Source organism: Rhinolophus hipposideros (assembly GCF_964194185.1).
Source record: "Rhinolophus hipposideros genome assembly, chromosome: 20".
NCBI classification, from domain to species: Eukaryota; Metazoa; Chordata; class Mammalia; order Chiroptera; family Rhinolophidae; genus Rhinolophus; species Rhinolophus hipposideros.
Window position 1 is genome coordinate 12,078,888 of NC_138066.1, and position 26,506 is coordinate 12,105,393.

The following is a 26,506-nucleotide window of genomic DNA, read 5'->3' on the forward strand; positions in this document are numbered from 1 at the left end:
TTTTTTAAAGTCAATTAATTATTATTTAATAAATATTTAGTGATCATGTCTATGTGTGAAGAATTAAGACTTCTTGCTGCACACTAAGAATGAGACAGAAAGTTTCTTGGCTCTGTGGAGGCTAAAATTCTAGCTGTGGGGGCCATGAGGGTTACGGAGGAGAAGACAGACAGTAAACATGAATGCACAAGGTAATGATGGGATAATGTGTTTTCTGCAGCCAGGTGGGTGCTTTAGTTGGGATGTCATGGCAGGCCTTTCTTGGGAGGTGGCATTTGATGGACAAGGAAGCACTACAGCCTGGTAAATCAAGACAGCTTTGTACTGCGGCATTGCTAACTTATAGCAAAGCCTTGGGAGAACGCAGTTCATGTAGTATATACTAAAACGTGTTATGTGCTTATTCTGTGGCAGACAGCATGCTACAAACGCAAGAGGCATTTTATTTGATCCTCCTACAAGAACCCAATGATGGGTGCATTTTCTCCTGTTTGCAGATGAAGATGTTGAGGCTCAGAAAGATTGTGACTTGCTCAAAGTGCAAGAGAGGTATGCAGTGGGGAAAGGAGCCCCCGCCCGGGCTTGTCATCCTGATGCCTGTGACTACTCAGGCCGCCTTTGACAACACGATGCAGAAATGTGGGATTAACAATTAGTCACTTGTTAAATGACTATTTTCAAAGACTGCTGACTAGGCGAGCACCCTCTGGAGGGAGATCGCTGTGGTGGAGGCACAGGCTTGCTCCACAGCCCTGCCATGTCCATTGGTGTCAATGGTCTGAATGCCAGTCCAGGTGGTCACAGTCCAGCCTCCTCTCCAACTACCGCTGACCTTGCACTAGCTTTGTCAAGTTATTGCAATTCCCCTAACATACAATGTGCTTCAAGCTTCCCTGCCTTTACACAGGGTACCTCCCTTGTCTGGAATGGCCCCTGCTCCCTGTGACCCAGACGATGCCTGCTTTCCTTCAAGAGTCAGTTGAAATGCCACCGCCTCCATGAAGCCTTCACTGAATTCCTCCAAACTGTCGTTGCCGATCTTTTGGTTTCCAATGCACCGTGCACATGTATGGCACACACAGCTGTTGCCTTCCCAACAGCCATCACACTGCTTGTTCTTTGCTCATAGACGAACAATTTGACCAAGTGGCCATGTGCTTGAAACTGCAAGCACCCTGACTGATATAGCTGAGCTCCGCCTTCATGGTACGTTATCACTTTGGGTTTGTTTCCTAGTGCAGTTCTCCACACTGGAAACTCCTTGAGGGGACTCATTCTTCTTTTCAAAGGATCTCCAGTGTTGAACACAAAATCTACGGGTGTCTCGCTCAGTGAATCAGTGAAAGGATGGATGGATGGATGGATGGATGGATGGATGGATGGATAAGCCAGCGTATGACATGAAGTTAGGAGGCAATGTAAGTAACTGGGATCCAGTCATTGGTAGCCACAAAGAGAGGAGCAGTGGAGTCAAAAGCCAAACACGGAGAGATGGAATTGAAGTGGGGTCAGACTCTTCTGATCCCTAGTTCCAGATTTGCAGGGAGGTAGGTAAAAGGGAGTACACAACTCAGCAGTAACTGGGTATATGTCAACACCACTGTGGAACCACCAGGGAAGACACTGTCATATTAGGATACCTCCTCACAATTTCTTCAGGGACATAGACAGAGACAATATGCAAATGCCTATCAAATAGTGTCAGCTGTGTAGAGAGAAGAGCCGTGAGGCAGAGCTGGACTGAGATTGGGAGTGACCCTGTTATCAGGCCTAGTTCAAGTGGCCTCTTCATACCCTCTTATCTGTCACCATTGCTACAGAGCAGGGCCTCATCGCAACTGAAATACTCCTGTCCCAAGTCCTTCTCGACTACTTCCTGGATTCTTTTATATGCCTTCTTTCTCAACATCTCTCCCCAGAGTCAGCACGTGCTCCTACCTGTCTCCACTCAGAAGCCATGTGCTGTACCCCTGAAAGGCTTTGCAAAGCAGGTGCAGTGTGGCATCAGCCACAGGAATGGCACAGATGTCCTCAGCCTTTTCTTCTCTTTCCTCGAGACAACTCTCCTCCCTGCTGACAGCCACAACAATTCCTCAGCTTGAGTCCTCTGTACCAAGTGGCAGCTGCAGGGCAGTGCCAGGCCTCCCAAAGGAGCTGGTCTTGAGTCCCCCTGGGTTCTACTTGCTGTGAACCTGAGGCATTCATCCACCTTTGGGTCTCAAGAGCTTCACCTGTAAAATGGGCCCGTGAAGGCACTCACCACCAATTGTGAATTTGAAGTGAGGCAGTGGGCGTGAGAGCCAGGACCAGCTTCACTGGCATCACAGGGCCCTGTGCTCAGAATGGCTCTACACTTGGTTTAATGTTCTGCTCTTGTCTCTTGAAATTCTTAATAATTCTTGAAGAAGGGGGTCCACATTTTCATTTTGCACTGGCCTCTGCAAATTATGCAGCTGGTCCTGAGGGCTTTGAAAATCCAAATGCGCTGTAAAAATGTGCAGTAGATTATTGTCGTTGATATAAGAGAATACACACATTCGCATTCTGTAAAGGATGAGTAATGGGGGATTTTCTGCAAGCCAGGAATGCGGGGACAGCACAGAATGTGTCTTACTCCAGAGCTCCCAACTTGCATCCTGAGGGAGTCGGCTGATCTAATTTTGGTGCTTAGTCTGACTCGCTGTGTGAACTTAAACAAGTCCCTTTCCTCTCTGGGTGCCACTTGACTGACCTACGTAAAGCTGGACTCCGAATGGTCCCCAGGCTAATCCTCTCCTTGCCACCCTGCACCTGTTGAAAGGCTCATGTGAGCCTGACCAAGCAGCTCTGCCCCTAGTGGGAATCAGAGGCATGAAACTCCCTTTCAGGAAGACGGTGTTAGAGCCTCGCCACCACCACCTGTTCCTGCAGCCTCTCTGCTGGTCCTCAGCCTCCAGGAGCATCTTCGCAGCCAGCCTGGGGTGAGGACGGGGCTCACTGAAGCAGCTGGCTGGGCAGGGGTGGCACGGTGGCTTAGGGATTTCTGAGGAGTAGGTGTGGGGCGTGGAGGGGAAATCCTTAGGGTTGGATCCAGCTTTCATTTAAAGAAGGGAATGCTGTATAGCAGTGTGGTTGTGTACCTGTGTGTCTTTTATCAGCACTTGTCTGTCTCAGTGTGTGTGTGTGTGTGTGTGTGTGTGCAAGTGCACATTCAGGCATGCCTGTGCACCATGCTCAGTATGACTCTCTATGAGTCTGTCTGTTAGTGGACTCTGGTGGGTGACACTTCTTCTGTGGGCGACTATATCACGGCATGAGTCTGTCACTGTGTGTTGGTGCGGGGGAGTGTAGTAGCTGGTGACAGAGCCCTGAGTGTGTAGGAATGGTTGACAGTGTCGGCATCTTCATCTGTGGGATAGTGGTACCGTGTGTGACCATCTCAGACAGTGTGTGCATATAAGGCTATGGGGGTGTCAGTGGCTAGCTCTGCATGGGACAGTAATCCAAGTATGTTTGACTTTGTGTGTTGGTATCAGAGTGCTACAAACTGTGTGGCAGTGTGCGTATGTGTGCCTGTCACAGTGCCCCAGGTTGTTTCTGAGTGATTGGGACAGAGCCCAGTGTGTGCAAGAGTGTGGGTGTCAGTGTGTCTGTGATGCAGTGATTCAGGGTGTTTATTATCAGACAGTGTGAGTCTGTCCCTGTATGTTTGTGTTTGAGTGAGTGTGGTGGCGTGCTCCCCGGCGTGTCAATGCCCAGTGTCTGTGTCTATGTGTGTCTGGGAGTGAGCACCAGTGCATTCTCCTGGTGTGTATTACAGTTAGTGAGGCTGTGCATGCATGTGTGTGTGTGTGTGTGTGTGTGTGTGTGTGTGTATGAGAGTGGGTGTCAGCGTCCCTGCTCGGCGGCGTGTGACTGCACGCAGCGGGCTGGTCTGGGGGGCCGGGGCAGGGCGTGGGTCCCCGCCCCGCACGCCCGGACCCCTCCCTCGGGCGGCGGCGCGGGCGCCTCTAGGACCCGGCGGCGGCCGGCCGCTGTCCTCGGGCCGCGCGAGTGAGCATGTGCAGAGCCCGGCGCCCGCTCGCCGCCCGCCCGCCCGCCCGCCGGTGGCTGCGCGCCCCGCACCGCTCCGCACCGCTCCGCACCGCTCCGCACCCGCTCGCTCTGCCGCCGCGGCTCAGCCCAGACGTCCGCGGCCCCGGGGAGCCTGCGGCGGCGTCCTGGGCCCGGGCCGCGTCGGACCGCTCGCCGGGGGCCGCCCGGGGGCGCGCGGCTCCGGGCACTGCGGGGCTGCGGGCGCCCCGGCGGCCGGAATCGCAGGTGAGTCCCGCCTCCCAGGCACCTGAGCCGGGACCTCCGCGCGGGCTGCGGGCACGGTTTCCCCCGCGGGCCGCGGGCAAACAAGTTTGTGTAGACGCGGCCGGGCGCGCTGGCGGGGGCGCCCTTGCGGGGCCACGGGTGTGCGTGTGTGCGCGTGGCGGGGAGCGCCCTGGAATGAGCCGGCCGGGCCGGGGTGCGCGCGGCGGTTGCCAAAGCTGCATCCCCCTCCGGGAATCCCGAGAAACCGTCCGTTTCCCCGGAGGGCGCCCCGGATCGGGTACTGGCGATGGGGGCGAGAGTGTGACTTGGGGTGCGCGCTGCCTCTCCCGCCAGCAGACGTGTCCCCAGCGGCAGCTCCCTCGCGTTCCGCTCTCGAGCCAGGCTTCCGGTCAGCGCAGGGTTTTCTCCGGCTCTTGGTGAACTTGAACAGAGGCGGCGGCAAAAGAGAAACGTTCTGTGTTTTGTCTGGAAATCTACCCCAAGTAGAGCTTTGCATCTTCCCAGGTGTGGACGGAAGCTCAGGGCTGGAGGCTGCTAACTGCGTTTTTCTGTTGCAGCGAGACGTCTCCGGGAGTCCCCTGCCTCTGGGTAACCTCGCAGTTGGCTTTTCCTGAGCATCTGTGTCCTCCGATGATGCCTGCTGGGTTCTGGCTCGCTCCTGCGGATGTGGGGACAGAGAGGGTCCCTCTGTCCCCTCGCTGAGCCGTGGGAAGGCTGGATGTAAAGGGTCCAGCCCCCACAGCCCTGCCCTGGGATCCAGCTGCTGCCCACACTCAACCTGGTCCCCAGCTGCTCCCAAGATGGACAGACTAGGAACTCCACTGTACTTTTCTAACAGTGGCTGGCATGCGGTCCCTCTTGTCACTGGAAGGAGCGTGCTTCAGTTTGTGGAAGCACTTGGGTTGTCCCAGGTTAGGACACCATGCCATGGTTGGCATCAGTGGATGGGGGCTTTTTCTTTTCTTCTCCCAATGGCCCAGGGTATCAGGCACAGAAGGGCTGTTGAGGAGTGGCACAGAAGAGGTGGAAAGCTGGCAGACCCTGCCCTGTCTGTGGCAGCCCCTACCTGAGGCTTGCAGGTGCCGGAGAGAGGACGATGGGAGGTTCTCTCAAGTATGCCTCTCAGACACTTAGCTTGGCCCTCAAAGATCCTGGGGAGAATGTGCATCCGTGGGTCACCAGAGCCCAAGGGTTCTATGAGGAGGGGGAGCAGCTTCGTTGGTCTGCGGGAGGGTGTTTGTCTCTCAAGCACACTCACTAAAAGAAGCTTAGAGAGCAGGGTAGCTGGGCTGGTGGGCTGAGCCTGGCAGCTTCATCTTCAGAGGAACCCGCTGCCTCCTCCTATCCTTAGCAGGGCCATTTCCACAGCTTCTCTGGAAGGAAGAATGACTTATTTGGGGTTTTCAGTGGGCGTCGGAGCCCTGTGCGGTGCTGTCCTGTGACCTACAGCTTGTCTGGAGTAGGCAGGCCAGACCACCATCCCTTTCCTCCTGTCTGCCTAACTAGGCAGAAGTGGGTATTTGGGGCCACCACTTGGTTGGCTGAACACCTGAGCCTCCAGCTGGGTGAGCTAAGGCCTAGCACTGGAGAGTGAGTTGCAGAGCTGGTTCCCTGTAGAGTCACCAGAAGAGGCAACACAGAGCCTCCAGGCCAGATTGAATCATGTCCGAGCAGGGCATTTAGGGAAGGGGTGCTTCTCTCTGTAGATGCTCCCGGCTTCTGCTCCCACCTGGGTCAGATCCGGTCAGCCTTGGTGAGACCAGCTCCCCTGCCTCTCTGGAGCTGTCCTGAGTGAGGTCCAGGCCAAAGACTTTGGGGCGGCTTAGGGTTTAGGCCTCCAGAGTCTTTCCGTAAAAGATAATCAAACCCACCAGCAGGGGCAGAGCTGGGCCGGAGGCAGGCCCTGCTCATCTGGGGAGTTAGTGCGTGCATGCGGCCTTCCACTACCTTCTCCTTGGGTCTCAATGTCGTTTTCACACTGTGTCTTCTTATCCCTCCTCGTTGTGGCTTTAATAATCCATGTTGACATAGTGTCTGCAAAATTATCTGAAGTGTGCCGCTTTTGGAGAACGTGGTGAGGGGAAGACCTCTGCCTCCCAGTGTGGATGTGAGAAGTGGAGGGAAGAATGGGCTAGATTAATTTTGTGAGCTGTAAAATGAAGTGCATCTATTGGAGGCTGTTAAGGCCTCTCTCCTCCACTTTGCTTCTCTTCTCTTGCTGCTGGAAACTGTTTGGGGATGTGAGCCCCCTCCTAGAGAGTGGCTGTCTTGGTATTAGGGGGCCAAAAGGGTTCTGATGACAGGAATGCCAGAGGTGCCTTGGGTCCCCTCCCATAGCATGAGTCCCTCGTCCCAGTGACTGCAGGACAGCAGGCAGAGTCAGAGGAGGGCCAGGCTGACTTCCGCAGGGTAGTCCACTCTCTTGCCCACATTTATCCAAATCTCTCTGTGGGATCTAGGCAACCCTTAAGAATGCGTCACTGGCGGGGAGAAACAGGAACAAATGAACATAATAGGGTTCTATAGAAGAGGTTCTATAGAAGAGGTTCTATAGAAGAGGTTCTATAGAAGAGGTGGCCCAGAGGTGGTTGTGATCTGCTGTTTGAAAGGTGGCTTGGGCTCCACATCAACAGACTAAAAAGGGAAAACAGCAGCCCCCACGGTGGTATCCTGTCTTTCTTTGCAGGCCCTGCCCCTGGCATGGTACTTGGAAGAACCTACAGCACTGGTTTTGAACAGATGAAGGCCGTGTAATATGGTAGATGACACTACAAACTTGGAATCAGAAAACTTGACTTAAGTCTAGCAATAGCTTTTTGTCAGTGGCCCTCTTTTCTGTCTCAAATTCTGCATCTATAAAATGAGGATAGTAATGATTTTGGCTTCACGAGTTTATGGGAAGATCACGTATTCGTTTCTTGATCTGTTCATTCATTCAGATTACTTGATAGTGTGTGAAAGTATCTTGCAATCTCTAATGTGGCACAGAAAAATTTATTCTTATGTCAACTTCAGCAGTGGGTTTGGTGGAGGAATTCCCCCCCTTCTCTTGCACTGAATGGAGTTTTGACCTTACTATTAGGTTTTATACTTTTAGCAACCTTTCTGACTTTGGACCTTTTCACTTAAGTTCTGTTGTGAAAAGTTCTGAAGTCCCTGCCTCTTCAGAGTCAGGAACCCCCCCCCCCACCTCATTCCTATTTCCCAGACATTGTCCCACCCAAGGGCTCAGCAGATTTATATTTAGTGGGTCCCTTGCTCTCTGAGCCCCAAAGACCCGGAGGCGTGGGACACCAGGATGAGGGAGGGTGGCATGGCCCTGAGCGTTGGAGGGTGGCCTGCAGGCACAGATTTTCTGGGTGCCTGTCCTGTGCTCCACCCAGAGGTGGGCAGAGGCGCGGACTGTCTGCAAGGGGCTCGCAGGCGAGGAGGAGAAATAGGTGGAGCAGCGGGGAGTTCTGACTCCAGGCAGGACCAGGACACCGTTCATCACTCAGGTGCAGTTTGTAGAGCCTCCGACCTTGCCGTCTAGCTCTGGGGAAGGGGCTCTGTTCCAGGGGTCAGGAAGGCATCATGGAGGCAGCGGCATTAGAGCTGATGTCACACTGGTGATGGCCACAAAGCATGTCTGAGCCATGAGATGGGACACAGGCATGAAAGAGCATGTGTAAGGGAACACAAAGCACCTCATGGTGGCCAGGGGGTACTGTGGTTGGGAGATTGCCTTCTGGAAGGAGGAATAGAAGGACGGGCTTGGATCAGAAGACTGATCCAAGAAGGGTCACTGAATGCCAGGCGGAGGAGCTTGATCTTGGTTCACTGGGTCCTGGGGAGCCATGGCAGCCTGTAGCATTCATTCTTTGTGTTAGAAAAATCACTTTCTTAGGCTGCTGGGAGGGACCAGCCTTTTAATTGGGGGCCGGTAGGGCCCAGATGATGGCGCTGAGCCTGAGCGGGGCAGAAGCAGGCATTGGTGGGTGGGAAAAGGCAGGGAGGGGTGATTCAGAGTGCTGAGCCCGCCTGGAGTCTCCCTGGTGGGGCTTTGCCGAGGTCCCTAGACTGAGACGCCCCTGGCTGCTAGTCCTGGAAGCGGGGGCTCTGAGTGCCCATCTGCCTGTTTTAGAGAGCAACGTGCTGGGCCTGTTCCTTTGTCTTTACGGCTCCCACCCCGTTAAGAGCTCATGGCTCTGAATCCCCAGAGGGTTGCAGACCTCACTGCCATGGCCACAGTGGCTCAGATGCTTCTGGGGGTGTCTGGAGTCATCTCCCCTCACCTGCTACTGTTGATCCTCTCTGGCCAGGGGCCTGTGGCGAGGCAGTCATGTGACTGCACACCAGTGGCCACTGGTCAGGCTTCTGCAGGCTCTGAGCTCCTTTTGCAGCCCCCAGCCTCCCCTGGGCTGCCTTTTCTCCTCTCCTGTCCCTGCTGCTGCCACCCCTCACCTGCTCAATCCCCGGCATCCCCCAGCGTAGCTGAGAGGCAGGTGCCCGTCTGCCCAGCTCCCCGCCCCTTCTTGCTCAGCATCTGCTGCTCCCTGGGGCCCATATGACAACAAAGTGGCAGAAGAGGGCTCAAGTTGTCTGAGCCTCCCCTTGGGCTAGACTCCTCCCAGCCCCCTCCCAGAGACCCCAGGAGCCCCTTTGTCCTGTTATTCTCCTCTGATTCCTAAGAGGGATGTCAGGGTCTCCCTCCCTCAGGCCCTGCCCTTCTCTGGGGTTACATTTGGGCCTCTAGAGGGTTGCAGAGTGTGTCCAGCATTGTCCAGCCTGAGACTCCCTACTCAGCCCTGACCACCCCCTCTCAACAAGGCCTGAACCTCAGGTGGGGTGGAGCCCCCCATTGTTCCCCTGAAGCACTTTGCATGGTTTCCAGAAGCAAGGTGCCACATGGGAGGCACGGCTTAGGTAAAAACGATCCAGACTTCCAGAAGGAGGGGCCCCAGGAGGCCAGAACACTTCCCACACGCGTGGCAGTGTCTGGGAGGTTTGGCTCGGGGGCACCCTGTATAGCACCATCTCCGGGAGCTTTGGCCTGGCATGTTTTCAAAACGATGCTGACGGAGGCACACAAAACTCCTTTCAAGAATAAATCTTGCCTTGTGCAAAGCCTGAGCCGGTGTGGGGAGAGAGCAGGAAGGCTAGTGGGCACGGGTGTACTCGGGAGCAGGTGGCCTGGGTCTGAGTGCTGGCCCTGGTGTCTGTGACCTTGAGCAATGCAGAGCTCTGGAGACCTCGATTCTCCAGTGGGGGTCGTCAGGGCACCCGCCTTGGTGCGATGTGAGGAGTGGATGAGCTGGTGCAGGTGAAGTGCACAACCCAGTTAGCCTGTTTATTAATACTGTAAGCGCTTAAGAAATGGGGGCATGGGAAGATAAGGCAATTGCTAACAGCGTCTTAGCATGGGACCAGCATCAAGTAAGAATGGGACACTAGGCCCACCCCCGGTGGAGTAGGGGCTCAAAGATGGTGAGGGTAACCGGTTTCACCCATGGCACAGCCACTGCAGGCCTCTCTTCCAGCGTTTCCTTGTTTGCCTCTGTGTTCATAACCAATATTTGCCAGTCTGTACGTAACAGGAGTTTTATTCCCTGATTCGACCCTACAACAATGTCGATTTACCCCCATTTAACAGATGAGGAGCCTGAGGCTGTACCCTGTGCAACCATGTGCCCGAGGTGGATTTGGTTTAATGGCGGGTTACAGGGGGCACAGCTGATTGGCTCCAGGCCCAGTGCAGACAGACAGTGGCTCGATATCTCCCCAGGTGTTGGCGAGTTCTCCTGTGTGACTGACCTCATGACTTGGCTGTCAGCCTTTGTGCAGATGCTCCCCCTTACCCAGCCCACCCCCAGGCCTCTTTCAGTCTCTGTCACTCAACAATTACTGTTACTGCCTCACTGGCTGTGTGCTTGGATCTGGGGACATGGCAATACATCGTATGTGATCTGTGCCCTAGAGGGGCTACCAGCCATGAGGAGAGGTGGGCAAGGCAGAGGCGGGGGGATGATTGGCAAATACAATATCAGTGGGGAAGTCCAGGGCAGGGGGACAAGTTCCTCATGCTTTGGCCATGCAGCCCACCTCCCCCCATTCCCCCGCACACAGCTCACAGCAAGTATTTGGGGCTGGGAATCAGCTTTGTGATTGTAAAAGTTTGGGGTGGCAGCCGGCTTTATAGGAGGCCTGGGTCATTGAGCTCTGGCCTGAAAGGGGCTGTCCCCTGCCTCCAAGCCCAGGGCCCACCACCCCAGATCAGGGGCGGTCCCTCTGAGAAGGAGGAGCTCCACAGAGGACTTGGGAAGGCCTCGGGAACCTGGGTGTGATCAGTAGAATGCTGATTATAGCCCTGACAAGGCCCCACCTACTGTACCCCACCCTTATTTGTAGCCCGTGTCCCAATCCTGTATATGAAATGTGTATGGAATCCACACCGCATCTTGCCTTCAAAATTCTGAACTGTTAATCCATTGCCCACATTTCTGCTCTATCTCATCAGAACCTTTTTTTTTTTCCATAGCAGGAGTCCTTCCTTCTCCCCTTATATTCTAATTGATAGGACTTCTCACTGATAGAATCCCAGTCTGATAACTAGAAGCCCTTTGTGAGCAGATCTCGAAACCCCTCTTTGTGGAATTACAACAGAGAAAGGATAACACAGAAAGCTCAGGCACCTTGCTAACTTCCCTGTGTCTGAAAGACCTGGGCTGTGCGCGGCTGCATTCTCTAAGTGTGCTCATGCATTGCTCCATGTCTTCCTCATTGCAGACTAAGCTCCCACAGCTCTGCGTAAGTGGGCCTTGAGGTTTCATTACCGTAAGGCCCCACAGGAACAGGTTTCTGTTTTAAGGATACGCCTATCAATTTATCTCCTCCTTCGTTTAAAAAAGGTATTCAGAAGCAAAGACCGCTGAGCATCTGCCCTGCCATGCCTCATGCTGGGGCCAGAGTTACCCAAATGAGTAGGGTCTGGCCTGTAGCCTTGAGGTGGTCATAGCCCTGCGATGACAATCGACAGAGGGACAATGAAAATCGTCCCAGGATGTGAGTGCTGGGAGAGGGGTCAGCACAGGCTGAAGGCTGTGGGAAGACAGGAATCTAGACCACTGTGTGGGTGCTGGTCCGGGAAAGCTACTAAGAGGAAGTGACACCTGGGCTGAGCCTGGAAGGAAGCACAGGGATTCACCAGGCAAGGAGGGATGAAGAGACATAAAAGGCAATGTGTGTAAAGGCACCAAGGCCGATGTGCTGTGGTGCTTGTGGGGTGTGTGTGTGTGTGTGTACACGTGCACGCACACACACACATGCATCATGGGAAAGCCAAAGGAAAGGGCCTGGCAAGAGAGGAGCTGGATGGGCTGGCTCATGAAGGGGCCTGCGTGTCATACTAAGGAGCTTGGGGTTTATCCCCAAAGCCACCTGGACCTGTTGAAAGGGGTTTCCAGCAGCGGAGTGCTGTGATCAGATTTGCGTGTCAGGAGGATACCCTGGCAGCCCTGCGGAGGGTGGCTCAGAGAGGCCAAAGCTGGAGTCGGGGAGATCAGTCAGGATTTCTGGGGATTGTCTCAGTGGCTTTACACATCTGACAAGGCGACTGGGGAGGGCCTGGCACCCACCAGCTCAGAGAGAAAATAAAAGCTCTGAAGGCCTGTCTGAAATGGCTTCCCGACTCAGAATCTAATTCCACCTTGGTTTGCTGGTTACTCAGCTTGCCACACCTCCCCTCCGCTCCGGCCTAAAAGACTAGTCGCCCCATACTCCCAGATCCCTGCGCTCCCCAGAGGCCTCAGAACCGGGCAGCTCTCAGCATTTAATCAGAAAGGGTTGTGCTGGTCTGAGCCCCTCCGGATCGTCACCTCCGGAATGCCAGGGCACAAGAGCCCAAACATTGTCTTTCCTCTCACACCCAGTCGGCTGTCCCCAGCGCACAGAGCAGCCATTGAGGGGCCGCGCAGGCCTGGCGGGGGTCCCGGGCCATGTTAGTTACGGGCAGTGGCTTAGTCACGCTCCTCGCAGCCTTTCTTCTTGGGACAAGCTTGTCTTTGTGCTGAGAGCCTTCCTCATGCAGCAGCCCAGCTCAAGGCAGCTGCAGAACCCTCTGCCAACCCCTAAGCGCACACTTCAGAGGCACCGCCGATGGAAACCAAAGCTCAGCATGAGAGCTGAGCCCTGCAGCATGGAGGGCTGTCCTCTACACAAGGTGCCACAGCCTCCATCTGCAGGTGCTGCAGGTGCAAGGCCCAGCGCTGTCCTGTTCCTTTGACCGGTAGCCTTCAGGGAGCCTAGGGAGACCTTGCAAGCCCTTCCCCTCCCCCACACCTTCTGTGTTAAAGCCCACCCGCCTCTGCAGAAGCAATTTCCAAAACACAGCTTGCCGTCCCAATGCACCCCTGGGAGTCAGCAGATTGCACACATGTATTGAGCGCCTACTGTGTGCACCTGCCTTGGGCTGGGTACACTTGTACGTGGTGGTCTTTCATTGCAGGCTGGGCTATGTAGTCGTTGAGAGTGTAGCCTCTGAATACAGACTGATTCAAACCTTGGCTCCTCTGTTTACCAACTGTGTGACTTTGGGAAAGTTTCTTTGCCTCCTTTTACCGTGCTTTCTCCATCTGTCAAATGGGATATTACAGCATCTACCTCACTAGATTGGTGTGAAGATTAAATGAGATAATACATAAAGCGTTTAACTGAGTGCCTGGCGCGTAGTAAGGATTCAGTACACAGCTGCTGCTACTCTTCCTCTTCCATGTTGCTATTGTGATTGGATCTTTACTACTGCTCAGGGGACAGTGTTATTCCCATTGTATAGGTGAGGAAGCTGAGGCCCAGTGAAGTTAAATGACTTGCCTGAGGTCACACAGCTGGCCGGTGGCAGAGCTGAGATTTGAACCCAGCTCTGCCCGGTGCTCTTGTAACACGGCCGGCCCCTTTGGTAAATAGAGCCCAGCAGTGTGGGGCTCCTGACCCTGGAGCAGTGGGAATGGTGGACCCTCCTATTGCATCTAAGTGCTCTTTCTCTGCTTTTCCAGATTTCTGAGCCTGGAGATGAGGGTCAGTAGAGCTCAGGGATGGCAAAGGTCGTGACACTTGGGCAGAAGCTGCAGCTGCAGAGCTCGGTGGCTGGAAATAAGTGATGGTGCCATTTCAGCACCTGCTGGAAGCAGGGCAGGAGGAACAGTAACCCCAGGGGGTACAGGCTGTTGCCAGCATGTGGAGATGACGCCTCCGGAGGCCCCGGCCTCCTTCCTGCCCGGGTGCTAGGAGCCGTCGCCAGGCTCCAGCTAGGAGCCCTGCCGCCCAGGGGCATGGCCAAACCTTTCTTCCGACTCCAGAAGTTTCTCCGCCGAACGCAGTTCCTGCTGTTCTTCCTCACGGCCGCCTACTTGATGACCGGCAGCCTGCTGCTGCTGCAGCGGGCCCGAGTGGCCCTGCCACAGGGTCCCCGGGCAGCTGGCCCCCTGCAGGCCTTACCCGTGGCCGCCATGGCACTGGGCGTGGGTCTGCTGGATAGCAGAGCCCTGCAGGACCCCCGTGTCAGCCCGGAGCTGCTGCTTGATGTGGACATGCTGCGGAGCCCCCTGGCCCGGCCCCGGCCAGGACCCCGCTGGCTCCGGAGCCGCAACTCGGAGCTGCGCCAGCTGCGGCGCCGCTGGTTCCACCACTTCATGGGTGACCCCCAGGGGCCACCCGCCCTGGGCCCCGAGGCTCCCCGGCCAGCTGCCAGCAGCCGAGGTAGGTACTCAGCCCTGGTTCCTCTGGGCATATTTGGGAGCTGCTTCCAGGAGCCCTGCTGGGGTCACAGGATAGGGTGGCTCCTTTCTCTGGTCCTTGCGGCAGCCTGAGAAGTAGGCATTGCAGGCCCATGGCCTTCAGGTGGTTCCTTGCCTCCTGCTCTGCAGGACAAAGCAAGGGCCTGCGATGTGAAGCCCTTTGGAGTTCTGCTCACTCACCAGCTGGACGTCCACATGGCTCAAAGCCAGAATGCGTGAGCAGGTCACCTAGAGCTTAGGCTTTGGGTGCAGCCAGTCCTGGGCTTGAACCTTGGCTGAGCCACAAACTTGTTGGGTGACCTTGGACGTGTCGTTAAATTTCTCCGGGTCCTTACCCAAGGGATATTGTGAGGATTAGATGGGATGATACGGAGCAGTGGCTCGCAAAGCAGGATCCTAGACCAGCAGCCTCGCATTACTGGGGAGCTTGTTACAAGCGCAGATTTCCAGGTTCTCCCAGACTGTTCGACTGAATTTCTCTGGGGAAAAGGCTGCAGTCTGTGCAGCTATAATCTCCAGGTGATTCTAATGCACACCTAAGATGAGGACCCCCGGAGTATATTATTTGGTATTCAGTACCTGGCAGCTATTATTATTTAATAAAAATAGCTAACTCATATGGCATTTACCATGTAGCTATAAATGTGCTATTTACAGGCACTATTATTATATTCCAATTCTACAGATGAAGAAACTAAGGCACGGAGAAGTTAAGTAAATTCCCAAAGTTATTCTCTTGGTTTGGGTTCCTAGAAGCAAATCCTGAAACCGGGATTCATGTGCACGTGGTATATTGGGGATGCGATCCCAGGAACACTGGCAGGGAATAGGAAGTGAGACAGGGAAGAGAAGGTAGCCAGTGAAAGGTATGTTATGGAGCAGGTGGGAACTCAGAGCGAGGGTGGAGCATGCCCTCAGGGTGCAGCCTGGAAGCAGTGAAGCCTGGGGGACCAGACCCACCGTAGTCACACTGCTGAGATTCCAACATGCGGACAGCCTGGCTCCCAGTTGGGGCTCCTTGCATTGAGTTATACAGACTCTGTGCAGGGCCCAGTAACAGAGCCTGCGTGAGATGAGCACCCAGGAGGTTGTTGAGTAGTGCCTGAGCTCAGTAAGCATCTCAGCATCCCTGTCACCACCCTTTTGGTCCTGTGGCCTAAATCACAGGGTGAGTTGCTCTCTTAGCTGTAAAAAGTGTGGTTGGAGCCCAGAGAGAGCACTCAGTAGCAGGATACCAAAATGATGTGGCAAGAAGCTCGTCTTAGCGCTTGGGCTTTGGATTCAGACAGGTCCTGGCTTAAGTCTTGTCTCGGGCCTCTGTCAGGGAAGGAAACGAGGGCCAGGCCTAGGAATTTGTCTGTATTCTGAGGCTAATGAGAAGGTTCTGGAGAAAGGCGCCCAAGCTTCTCTCTCTCTCTAGCAGATGACCCTAGTAGCCAAGTAAAATGTAAACTAGAGGACTGTGCATTCTTGTCTGCATGGAAGGAAGTTTCTTCTGAAATCATCTAGGTCAGAGCCCTCGCTGTGGGATTCCACAGCAAGGCTTTCATGGAAGAAATGAGGGAGACAGGAGGAACTGATTCTGCAGCTCTTTGTATACAGGTATTATTTCTGTAAACGCTACTCCACGCGCCCAGAACCTGGACCTCTTTGCTACTCATTTAGACTAAAGTGTAAATGACTGATATGGTCAACATGGATTTCTTAAGAAGAAGCCATCGAAAGAGCACAAGTTTTGAAAACAGGACCTGCGTTCTTCTCTTGGTGCTGCCAATTATTGGCTCTGTGACCTTGGGCACATGAGCCTCGATGCTTTTCTTGATTTCTCTCAATCCATACTTACTGAGGATCCAAGTCTGAGTCTCCATGAGTGCTATTCACTGTACACTTGAGGATCTCAGTCTGGTGGCAGAATCAGAGGTGCACCCAAGTGATTAATGCACAGCACGACTGAGGCATGGCGCAAAGGACTTGGGGCTCGTTAGACAGACGTGACTCGCTCTTTATAACCTGACTTCAGGGTAACTGGCCAGCCGAGCGGAGGGCTCAGGGTGACCTAATGATAACCCTAGGGTGTAGAGTACATATGTCCAGGAGAACCAGTGTGTACCGTTTCACTTGAACTCATCTCTGGTGACTTAAAAACGTGATGGAAGGGGCTTCAGTGAAGGTGAAGGACAGTGGTTAGGTAAACCGGACTGATGGCCAACTGTTACATACCAGTATGGTCTTACCAGTTGTTAAAATACTGGAATAGTTACTGTCCTGAGACCTTGGGCTGCCCTCCACTCTGACCCCCAAACCTCTCCATGACCCAGCAAGTGAATGGTTAATGCCTGGTACAGCAGGAGCATCAGAATCCAGGTCTAGTGAGTAATTGTGGCAATTCTGAATGGTCAGTACCCTCCCACCCCCATAGGCTATTCAGTATTTGAAATATCACCCAAGATTTCGGGAAGAATTTGCACTCTGGGAGAGGCTATGGTGTCACATGGCTGGAGATCTTCAGAGAAAGAGAGGAGAGGTGGGGCACTGACCTGAAAATCCTCCAGGAGCCCCCTTTCCCTCTTGGGGCCCTGCACAGCCCGGCGGGCCTCACTAGTGGAGAGTAACCTACAATCCAGCCCTCGGGACAGCTGCTGGGGCTGCAGACAAAGAGGGCGTCTCTTTGCGGCGCGGGCAGCCCGCCATCCTCCTGAAAGGGGATCCTGCAAGCCGCGGAAGCTGCAGGAGGCGCCATCAATCACTGAGCATTTCATTATACCTTGGACAACATCCATAATGGAATAAAATGTCAGTAAGTTTACTAGGGGAAAAATAGTAACTTCTCCATAGCCAGTTTGTTTTTTATTGATAGTAATTTCCAAAGACATTCCAATATCTCCAAAGCCATCATTAATAGCCTCGCAGCATGTCCATTTTGATGTGCAAATGAACAGATGTGGAGTCACAGACAATAATGCATTGCCTCCATTTCAGCCGAAAGTAATAAATCCGCCTCTGAATGTGTCCCAGCGTATCCCTCGGAAGTCCTTTTCTTTCTCTACATTCTCGCCTCTCAGGGAGTTAGAAAAGCCATTCGTTAATTTTTCCAGAAGAAAGGGCTTACCTCCTCCTCACAAACAGAGAGGTGGGCCATCTGTGTCTCTGGCGCTTGCTGCACACTGAGATGGGGCCAGCCAGGCGTGAGCTTCCCCTGCAGGCTGGTCAGTTCCAACAAATGGCCAGCTGCTAACTGGTTAGCCACTCATCGTTTTCTGAAGAACCCAAGCCTGACAGCTTAAAACCATTTCTTCCTCTCTTTTATTAATGGTTAATTATTCAGTTAATATTTACTGATCCATCTTCACACCAGGCCCCAGGTTAGTAGAGTGTGAGGTCAGAATAACAATAGCTGTTACTCGTTTGAACATTCTGTTATGTGCCAAGCATTGTTCTGTGTAAATGTACTTTTGCTATCTCATTTAATTTCAAACAGCCTTTTATGTACATGCTGCTATCACCATTTTAATGGTGAAGAATTTGAGTTCCAGGGAATAAAGTAATTTTAAAATGTTTATTATTAATAAGGACATATTATTAACAATAAAAACAGTCATGACTGAGCACGCACTATATGCCATGCCTTACGTGACACACTTTCTGTGTGTTATCTCACGGGATTCTCACCACCAGCTCATGAATTCCATGGGAGCATAGCCGCATTTTACAGATGGAAAAGCTGAGGCTCGGGGGTTGGGGGAAAGCTGCACGTGCCAAGTCACACAGCCAGATAGTGGTGGAGCCTGGATTTGAATCTAAGTAAGCCCATTCCCAAAGGCTGGTCACCCCCACGTCCCCCAGGTACGTACATGTACATGCCAGTCTCAATTTTCAGGGGTCTTGAGCCCAGGCACCTTTATAACCTTTATGTTAATTTCCCACCAACAGTGACAAATGTTTAACAACCCCTGAGTTTGTGTTTTGGATGTTTAATTGAAAGCTGTAATAGAATTTCTTCGCTGAGCAACGCCTGAGAAATTTCTGAAATGTGACTTTTACTAAGTAGGTAGGCTAAGGAGAGCAATTTGTCCTCGCTGACCTGGCTGAAAGCTTGCTGCAGTGGCCCATTCTGGTCTTGGTAGTCCTGAGACTTTACATAAAGAGAGAGAGAAGCTTGCAGGGCTGGGGGTCTGGGGGTCCCGAATGGAGGGGTGTAGTGTGTGCCTGTGGACAGATACTGTGCCCTGCCTGACGGAATCTCAAGTGGTTCATTGCCTGGAAGGGAGCAAGACTCTTGGTTAGACACTAAGGAAAGTGACCGTTGCTTCCTCTGGAGCCCCAGTGCTCTCTAGTCTGAGGTCTCCAGACCCTTCAGGCTTTCCTGGCATGGCAAAGAGTCCAGTCATTGCCATCTGGGTCACCTTCCTGTGTGTTGCGGTTCTTAAACCTGGCCGTGGCAATCACACATCAGTGTTGTCAGGAGGACCTTCCCCATCTTGCCTCTGGGCTCTGATCCTACTCTTGCACCCTCAGAGGATATCAGTATGGTTTTTAGAGTCTGTAGACCAGTAGGTGTAGGTGTTGACATTGCACCTGACTGGCTGAGGTGAAGGTGTGGCCACTGCCCTTAACCAGCCGTAAGTCATGTTGCAGAGCCAGGACCGACAGGTAGAAAACATTTCTTACAGTAACAGTTAATGATAGGATTCGGGTGACAAGTTTTTCCAACACAAAATATAAGAATCCAGAGAAAAGAGGCTGTAATGGGCTGGACGGTCAGGATTATAAGCCATCAAGGACAGGTAGGAAGCAAAGAGTGGACATGAAGCAGGGAGTGGGGACACGTCCAGACATAGGACAGGAGAAACGCGGTGGGGCTGGGTGAGGCAGGGGCGGTGGGCATGTGTCTGTTTGGCAGTTGAGACCGAGTACATAATGTTGACGTGATTTAGCCAAGGTCAGAGGCGGAATTAAGTGTGGCATTCCCAGACAGACTCCCGCCCCAAGTTGGGCCCCAGGAATGAAGGCTGGCAGACCCGCTTCTCCCAACCTGAGCTCCTGCTTTGGCCAAGTCCTTGTCAGGAATAGAAACGACTTTCGCCCCCTCACACACACACACACCCCCTCCCCCCGCAGGGAGCTCCCAGACTCCTGGACCAGGAGGTGCGGTCACTCTTTACCACAAAGCCACTGGGGAGCTGGCAGGCTTTTGGGAAGCCTTGGGTGTGTTGCTTCCCAGAGACAATCTGATTTCCGAAGGCTTGGGTGTGCTGCACAGGTGCCATTTCAGACATCCAGGAGCAGACTGCTAGGGGAGCTATGCCGCGTCTTTATCACGGGTCCCGATCCAGATCTCGGCACAGCTATGGCGGTGGGCATGGCAGCTAAGGACCGAGGGATGGTGTGTTTGCAAGCTCCCAATGTGCCGTTCCTTCAAAACGCTGTGATGCCCAGGACATTGACATGCCCAGTGCGCTCGCTTTGTGCTTGTGCTGCGTCTTTGGGCGACACCGCCCTCTCTCGGGGTGACAGCGGGGCTGTTACTGCCTCCTGCTGACATGTGCATGGTTGGGTCAGCACCACCACTGCTCTGTGGAGTCACGTCCCCCAGCGCCCACTTCCAGGCACGTGCCAGAGATGCCTGTACTGGTGAGGGCCCAGCAGTCCCTTGGTCCTGCTGAGTCCCACATGGGGTAAGCTCTTTTACACGCTAGCAGACGCTGCTTGCACACCTCCAGTGATGGGGGCTTGCTCTTTCCTGGAATGGCAGATTTTTTTTTCATACCCCTTTCTGTTTGCAAGATCTTTGTATTAGCTAAGATCAGTACTTCCACAATTAATTTCTTCCCTCTGGGTCACAAGGAGATGACAGAACTTACCTCTCCGAGCCTAGGAAGATGGGGAGGAGGAGGGTCCAGGGGAGGTAATTAAACCAGCCAGACTTGCTGAGTTGGGGTTGGTGGAAGAAAGTGGTACCCAGACTAACACCAGACTCCTGGCAGCTTGTCTGGGGGTACAGTGGGCCTTTACTAAGAAAAGGGACAGGGAGAGAACAAGATGCAAGTGTCTGGGAAGGCTGGCCTGCAGTCTCGTCCTCTGGGCTTCTCTGAGGGGTACCCTGGGCCAGGAAGGGCTGGGGATGGCCTTGGCGTGGCCGAGGGCTGGGCCCCCGATTGGGACCTGTTCCTCTCTCCGGGACCTCTGAGTCTCTGCTGTGCTCCCTGCCTCTAGGCACGTATGTTGGATGCTTCAGTGACGACGGCCAGGAGAGAACTCTGAAGGGGGCTGTGTTTTTTGACTTGAGAAAAATGACCATCGCCCACTGTCAGGACGCGTGTGCTGAGCGGTAAGTGGGGCCCTGGACCAGCCACTCCACTGGCAATAAGGTCAAGAGACAGTCCCCAGAAGGAGGGGATACTTTGGCTGCCAGTTGGCTGTCAGAGTAAAATTAATTAGCACTCGAGTGATCAGGTCCCAGGTGTCCAGAAGAAGGAAAGTTTATTGATGCAGTGGCAGTGGGGTGAGGAAAGAGCCCTGGGCCCAGTGTCAGGAGACCAGGGTTCTAATCCAGCCGTGCCGGCAACTTACCCTGTCACGTAGCTCTGAGTCCTTTTTCCTTTCCTGGGCCTCAATTTACATATATTCTAGGCTTACGTATATTCTATGTTTAAAATAGAATAAAGGGCTTTAACCCCGATTTCTCTGAGGACCTTTCCAGCTCTGTAGGAAAAGTTTATTTCTATCTCGTGTTTATAATAAGATTTGCTTTTTCTGATACTACCAGCTCACCCAGTAGTTAGCAGACACTAGTCAAATGCCAGGGAATGGTCTCTACCATCAAGACACTCCCAACTCATTGTGTGTGTGTGTGTGTGTGTGTGTGCACGCACGTGCGTATTCACACACAGCAGATGGGTAAAACAGAATCAGCAGATGGTACCCTGATTTATTTCTATCATATTAGATTCTTTCACATTTTTTGTGTCATATGAATCGTCACGTTCTGCTAGGTAACAACGAATTATGCCCATTTTATAGACAGGAACTGAGGCCAGAGGAGGAAAGGACAAGGTTCCTGCTCACGTGTGCTTTACAGTCTAGATAAAGCTGAAACCGAGACTGACACAATCTCATTTTATTCTCCTAACAGTTAAGGAACCTGAGACCCAGAGTTGGTAAGTGGTGTTCAGGGTCGCACAGCTAGCAAGGGGCCAGACAAGGTTTAGAAGCTTGTGTGTGGGTTTTCCATCTGGGTTTTTATACCCAGGTCCACTGAGAGCGGAGTTTGAAAATGTTGGCCTCTTTCCATAGTTCAAATCCTGTGTGATACATTGTGGGTTCCACTTGTAATCTTGACCTGCAGCATTACAGCTGGGTAAAGGTGGGTAAAGAACAGTCTTTGAGGGAGAGGGGCGTGCAGCAGGGCCTGTCTGTAACGTGAGGAGGGCAGTCTGCACCAGTGGTGTGCTGATGCCAGCTCGTGCTGGCTCACGTGGGGAAACAGTTACATTTTTAGAAAAGTTGTCATTTCATTACTAAACCATTTGTGGCTTGAAACTGTCTAGGGTGGGAGTATTGACACCACAAAAGTTGGCAAATGCCACCAATTAGGGCTCCTTCCCTCCCATACTGAGGACCAATTACCTGCATCCACTGCCTGAGACCCGTTGTAACCTGTTACCATGGATGGCACCTAAGGGGACAAAACTCAGGGCTGACAAGAGGGACCAATCGGGCTGATTCAATCAATGTATCACAAAGGAGTGACTCCTCCCTAAACCTAGGCAGCTGAACCCTTAAGTCTGGCTGAGACTGACTCCTAAGGCCAGCTGCATGCTGATGGCCGTGGCCCTGCCTCTTCACTCAGACCTAAGCTCAGCTTCAAACCCAGCCCTCGTGCTGGCCCCACATGCAGCTGTCATTCCTTGATCCAGGCCTCAGTGCTGTTAGGACCCCAGCCTTAGCTCTGGGCCAAGGGCCGGACTTATCCCCGGCCCCACTCTCCCTGCAGGTCCTACGTCTACGCCGGCTTGGAGGCCGGGGCAGAGTGCTACTGTGGGAACCGGCTCCCAGCGGTGAGCGTCAGGCTGGAGGAGTGTAACCATGAGTGCAAGGGCGAGAAGGGCTCCGTGTGCGGGGGTGTTGGCCGGCTCTCTGTGTACCGGGTGGAGGAGCTGCAGCCAGGCTCCAGGAAGCGTGAGTGTACCAGCCTCTCCTAAGCTGTTTGTCCCCTGCTCTCCAATTGCCCCCCACCCCCCGCAGCTCCTGCTCCAAACTGGTTGGGACAGAACCTGTGCCCTCCCTTCCTTACTACTTTCCATGACAGGCTTGTTGCAGTGGGGAGTGGGGTTAGAGTCTGCCAAAGGTTGCTTGAGTTCATAACTGAGGCACGTCTTTCCTTGTCCCCTACAGGAGAGAAACTGATGAGGAAGCCTGGGGCCTAGGTCTAGGTATGTCTCAAACATGCTGTGTGGCCTCAGGCAGCTCACTTTCCCTCCCTGGGTTCCAGTCTGTTTGGTAAAGTGCAGAGGTAGACGTAGATGTCTAGCAATGGGGTGTACCAGAAAACTTGAAAGTTTCCTAGCTATAAAACACCTACAAATGCAGGAAGAAATGGAACAAACATTATTTTAAATGCATAGCTGAACTAGCAAGAAAGTAAGGAAATCCCGGGCTCCAGAAATGCAGAGGGAACTAAACATCACAGTGGTGAAATAAAAGTTGGAAAAGAGGCTATGCAGCTCTGGGTCTAGGTGGCCACAGGCTGAGGTTTTAGTGTCCACATAGGACAGAGAAGGAGGCTTAGAGCCAGTCAGGATAGGAAATTAGATTGAAACCTCTGCATAAAGTGAGATTCAATTTCACCCAAGTAAAATCAATAAAATTTAGATTAGAAAAATACCACCTACTAGTTCAGATAGTGTTTTGTTTTAGGTGTTTTGACCTGAACTTCAGGGGGAAAAAAAAAAATCTTCCTAAGAATTTGCAATTGCAGGCCTGCATTTACGTGAGTTTTGAGGTTCAAATTTATGCAATCTGCGTGGTCCTGAAAACATGAAAACTGGCTCTGGGCCATCTGGAGGTGCTGGCAGAAGCAAATACAAAACCTCTTGAGAGCTATGCCACCCATTCAAGTGTAAAGAGTTCCCATAGATAAATTCTCACTGCAGATGAGCTTACAATTCAAACACACAACTCAGAAGGAAATAATCAACCATAAGGGAGTGTCATCTGAGGCTTCAGACAGCAAAATTGAACCACGAAGAATTTCAACAGAGTGCTATCAGAGTTAGCAACTGAGGGGGCCCAGTTAAATGCCGCCCGAAACTCAGATTTGTCCTCATTGTAGGGTGATAAGCCCAGATGCACTTAATTTAATTATAAAGGCCCCTTTTTAAAATAAATACGGTTTTGCAGATTTGCAGGGCCATATGGATGGTGAGGCCATCCTTTCCATGACTGGGAGGGTCTGAGTGGGGAAGAAGTCAGAGCACGGAAGGAAGACCGCCCCCCACCACTGGCGAGGGTGGGGCAGTGGATGATGGAGGCACAGCCCAGGGTCCATGGACACGACCGCCTCTGGCTGTGGACCTCCTAGAAGCAGGGCTCCAGGAGAGCTGATGGATTAGTTCAAGAACGGGGCAGAGCTCAGGGAAAAACATGTCAGGTCAGAAGCTAAGACTGCAGAGGCTGTGTCTGGGTTGGCTCTCCTAGCAAGGAATGAGTTTCCCAAGCAGTACAGAAGGCCAGCTGTGAGAACTATGGTAAGCTTAAAAGACAACCCTGGCCACTGTCTGTGGGGTCAGCATAATGGGGAGAGTGGTTCAGTGTTCAAAGCCGGCCAACAGGCTACTTAGGTGCTTCAGATAGGGTGTACTTGGGAACAAGGGCTACGACGGGGGCACGGGGACAGAGGTAGTGACCCTGATAACATACTCTATGGATTCCCTAATGAGACCATTACTCAAGAGGCAGGCATTGACACTTGTGTGCCAGGCCCTGTGCTGGACCTGAGTCCTGCACTATCACCTGGACATCCAGACGGGCTTCCTGAGGACCACACGGCTCTACGCTGGCTTCTCGGATCTTGATTTCCCTGGGTTCAAATAACCTTAGCCCCCCTGCCCCCTTCCCCTGCCCCCAGCAGGGCCAGATCTATACTGTGGGGGCTCTGGGCTGCCCTGCCAGCCCCTCCTGCCTGCTCAGCCACGGACTCCTAGAGACAATTGTTTTGCTTCAGGTTGCCATTGGTTAAGGGTCAGGTGGCCCAGTCATTCCAGCCAGCCTCAGATCTTGAGTTGGCTAGACCTGATGTCATGGTTACTGTTGAAAACTGTAATAGCTGCCCTATCGGGCAGGCTGGGGAGCCCGTGTTGTTGACCTTGGCCTGCCTGCTCCCTTCTCAAGTGGGTGAGCGGACAGGATCTCTGTCAAGAGGTGACCAAGTGACCACTCATCTTAAATTTCAGCTTCTCACTAATTAAGAACACTTACAAGGAATGAGAGCCGTGAACACGCTCCCTGGGTTGGGATCAGAGGCAGGAACAGAGCAGTTTGTCAATGGCTTCATCTTGGAGGTGTCCTTCTGCACTAAGTGGCCCGTGGGCTGTCGCCTGGGAAGCAATGGAGAAGGGTATGGACAGACTGTCCGAGATGGTAGCCTCTTCCCCGAAAGTCGCTCAGGGACATCTAGAAGCAGCTGATGCTGCCATCTCCAGCAGCTCTTGCATCGCTGACCTGTTGGCGGTGTGTGCTGTGCCCTCACGTGCCCTGTCGTATTCATTTCATTCATCCACTCAGCACTCGTTGGGTACCTACTGTGGGTCAGGGTCAGGGCTAGGTGTGGGGAGCACAGGGGTGAACCAGGTGCAGCCTCCTCCAGATCTGTTTTGTACCTCCCCGCGGCCTGGGACTTGCTGAGACACTGGTCATCTGGCTCACCTGGTACCCAGCCTGTGCCACTCACCCTCCCTGTCACGTGCCCCGGAGCCAGTGTATCCAGTGTCTGTCCCACCCCAGTGCAACTGTCTGAGGCCCACAGCCCAGGTCATTTAGCTGTTTTGTTCTTTTGGGGCCCAGTCATGCCACAGGATAGGAAGGAGTTCTGTGAGCCCAGCACCAACAATCCATCACCCAGGCCTTTGCACCAAAAGCCAGGGCAGGAAGGTGGTTGTGGGAGACGCAGCCCCTTTAGGGGCTGGCACATGGGTTGCTCCTCAAAACAGCTAGCTGCCGGGCATTACATAGGTGAGGAAACAGAAAGTCTCTGAGTCTGTGGCCACCCAAGTTTCACAAGAAGTCACCAGCAGTCCAAGACTTGCCCCCAGGCTGTTACGACACTGCCTGGAATATTTACCTGGCACCCAGCCGCTTTCTTTCATCTGTGTCCTAATAGATTCGTGCCCTAATGTCCAGACCACTGGTGCTGTGGTCAGGCGGATGGGCTTCCAGACCCAGGGTTTGGTCCTGCTTTGCAGTTGTGCATGGAGAGAGGCCTCCCACCATGCTGCTGGTGAGAGGGTTTCTGCTGCTGGCCAAGAGCTGTGGCGGGCAGAGAGCAGGGAGAGACGCGGAGCCCCTGGAGATCTGGTGTCCAAAGGAGCATGGGCTGAGAATCAGGATGCCATTTAGAGAAACTCTGATGAGTCTGGGAGAAATATGAGCAGTTGGTACTGCAAGATTCCAGAAGGTTTCTTTGAAGGAAGCACGAAGGAAGCCATCTAGGGAGCTGGGCTTCTCTACCAGATGGTCTGGAGAACAATGTGGCAAGAGGCTTCCTCTGTAACATGGGCTTGAGGAGTATTCCTGGGATTTGGTGGGAGTTCAAAATCAGAGAGAAAGCGGAACAGTGGTGTGTGACTTGACTGCATAGTGAGAGAGAATGTGGCGGAATTTCAGATTTCCAAATCTTTCCGCACATGGGTGGGAGGATATAGAACTTTCCAGAATACCGTCCTCCTCAGGTCACCTAGTGCAGAATCTGGCACATAACGGATGCACAATCCAGATTTGTTGAAAGAAGGAAGGTAGGTTGGATAGGTGAGTGGACCCCTCTCCCTACAGCTGGTGGGAGAAGTGAGACCTGAATTCAGCAGTTTCAGCCAAGTGGCCCCTTGTCAGTGACCCCAGGTGACCAGGGTTCTGTGCCTGGTTTCTCTCAGGATCTTGGCTTGACTACACCCTATCTAGGGTGGTTTCTCTCTCTGATTTGAAATGTGCCCTACCTGAGAATAGTGACACCTGTTTCAGGATCGAAAGCCACCATTTTCCCTTGGGACAGGCCCCAACCTCTGTGGGCACCGTTTCTCACTGGAAACCCATTTTTCCCCCCAGGGAGGACCGTCACATACCGAGGGTGCTTCCGACTGCCGGAGAACATCACACAGGCCTTCCCCGACTCCCTGATGCAGGCCAATGTGACAGAGGAGACATGCTCGGGATTTTGTTCCCAGAAA

At 53.2% G+C, this 26,506-nt stretch overlaps 1 protein-coding gene across 3 annotated transcripts in view; it reads left to right on the top strand.

Annotated features, from left to right (window-relative positions):
• The first annotated feature begins 2,879 nt into the window (after positions 1-2,879).
• The window catches only part of WSCD1 (WSC domain containing 1), a 43,705-nt gene continuing 20,078 nt past the window's right edge, over positions 2,880-26,506 (top strand). The window contains exons 1-5 of one of the 3 annotated variants that reach the window (XM_081027408.1): positions 2,880-2,960; positions 13,329-14,031; positions 20,283-20,397; positions 22,063-22,247; positions 26,385-26,506. In XM_081027408.1, the coding sequence (XP_080883534.1) occupies positions 13,605-14,031; positions 20,283-20,397; positions 22,063-22,247; positions 26,385-26,506 (849 nt within the window). In that variant the 5' untranslated portion in view covers positions 2,880-2,960; positions 13,329-13,604. Of the gene's footprint in view, positions 2,961-4,082; positions 4,300-5,102; positions 5,211-13,328; positions 14,032-20,282; positions 20,398-22,062; positions 22,248-26,384 lie in introns of those variants that run through there. The other 2 variants (XM_081027406.1, XM_081027407.1) reach the window with 2 other exon arrangements.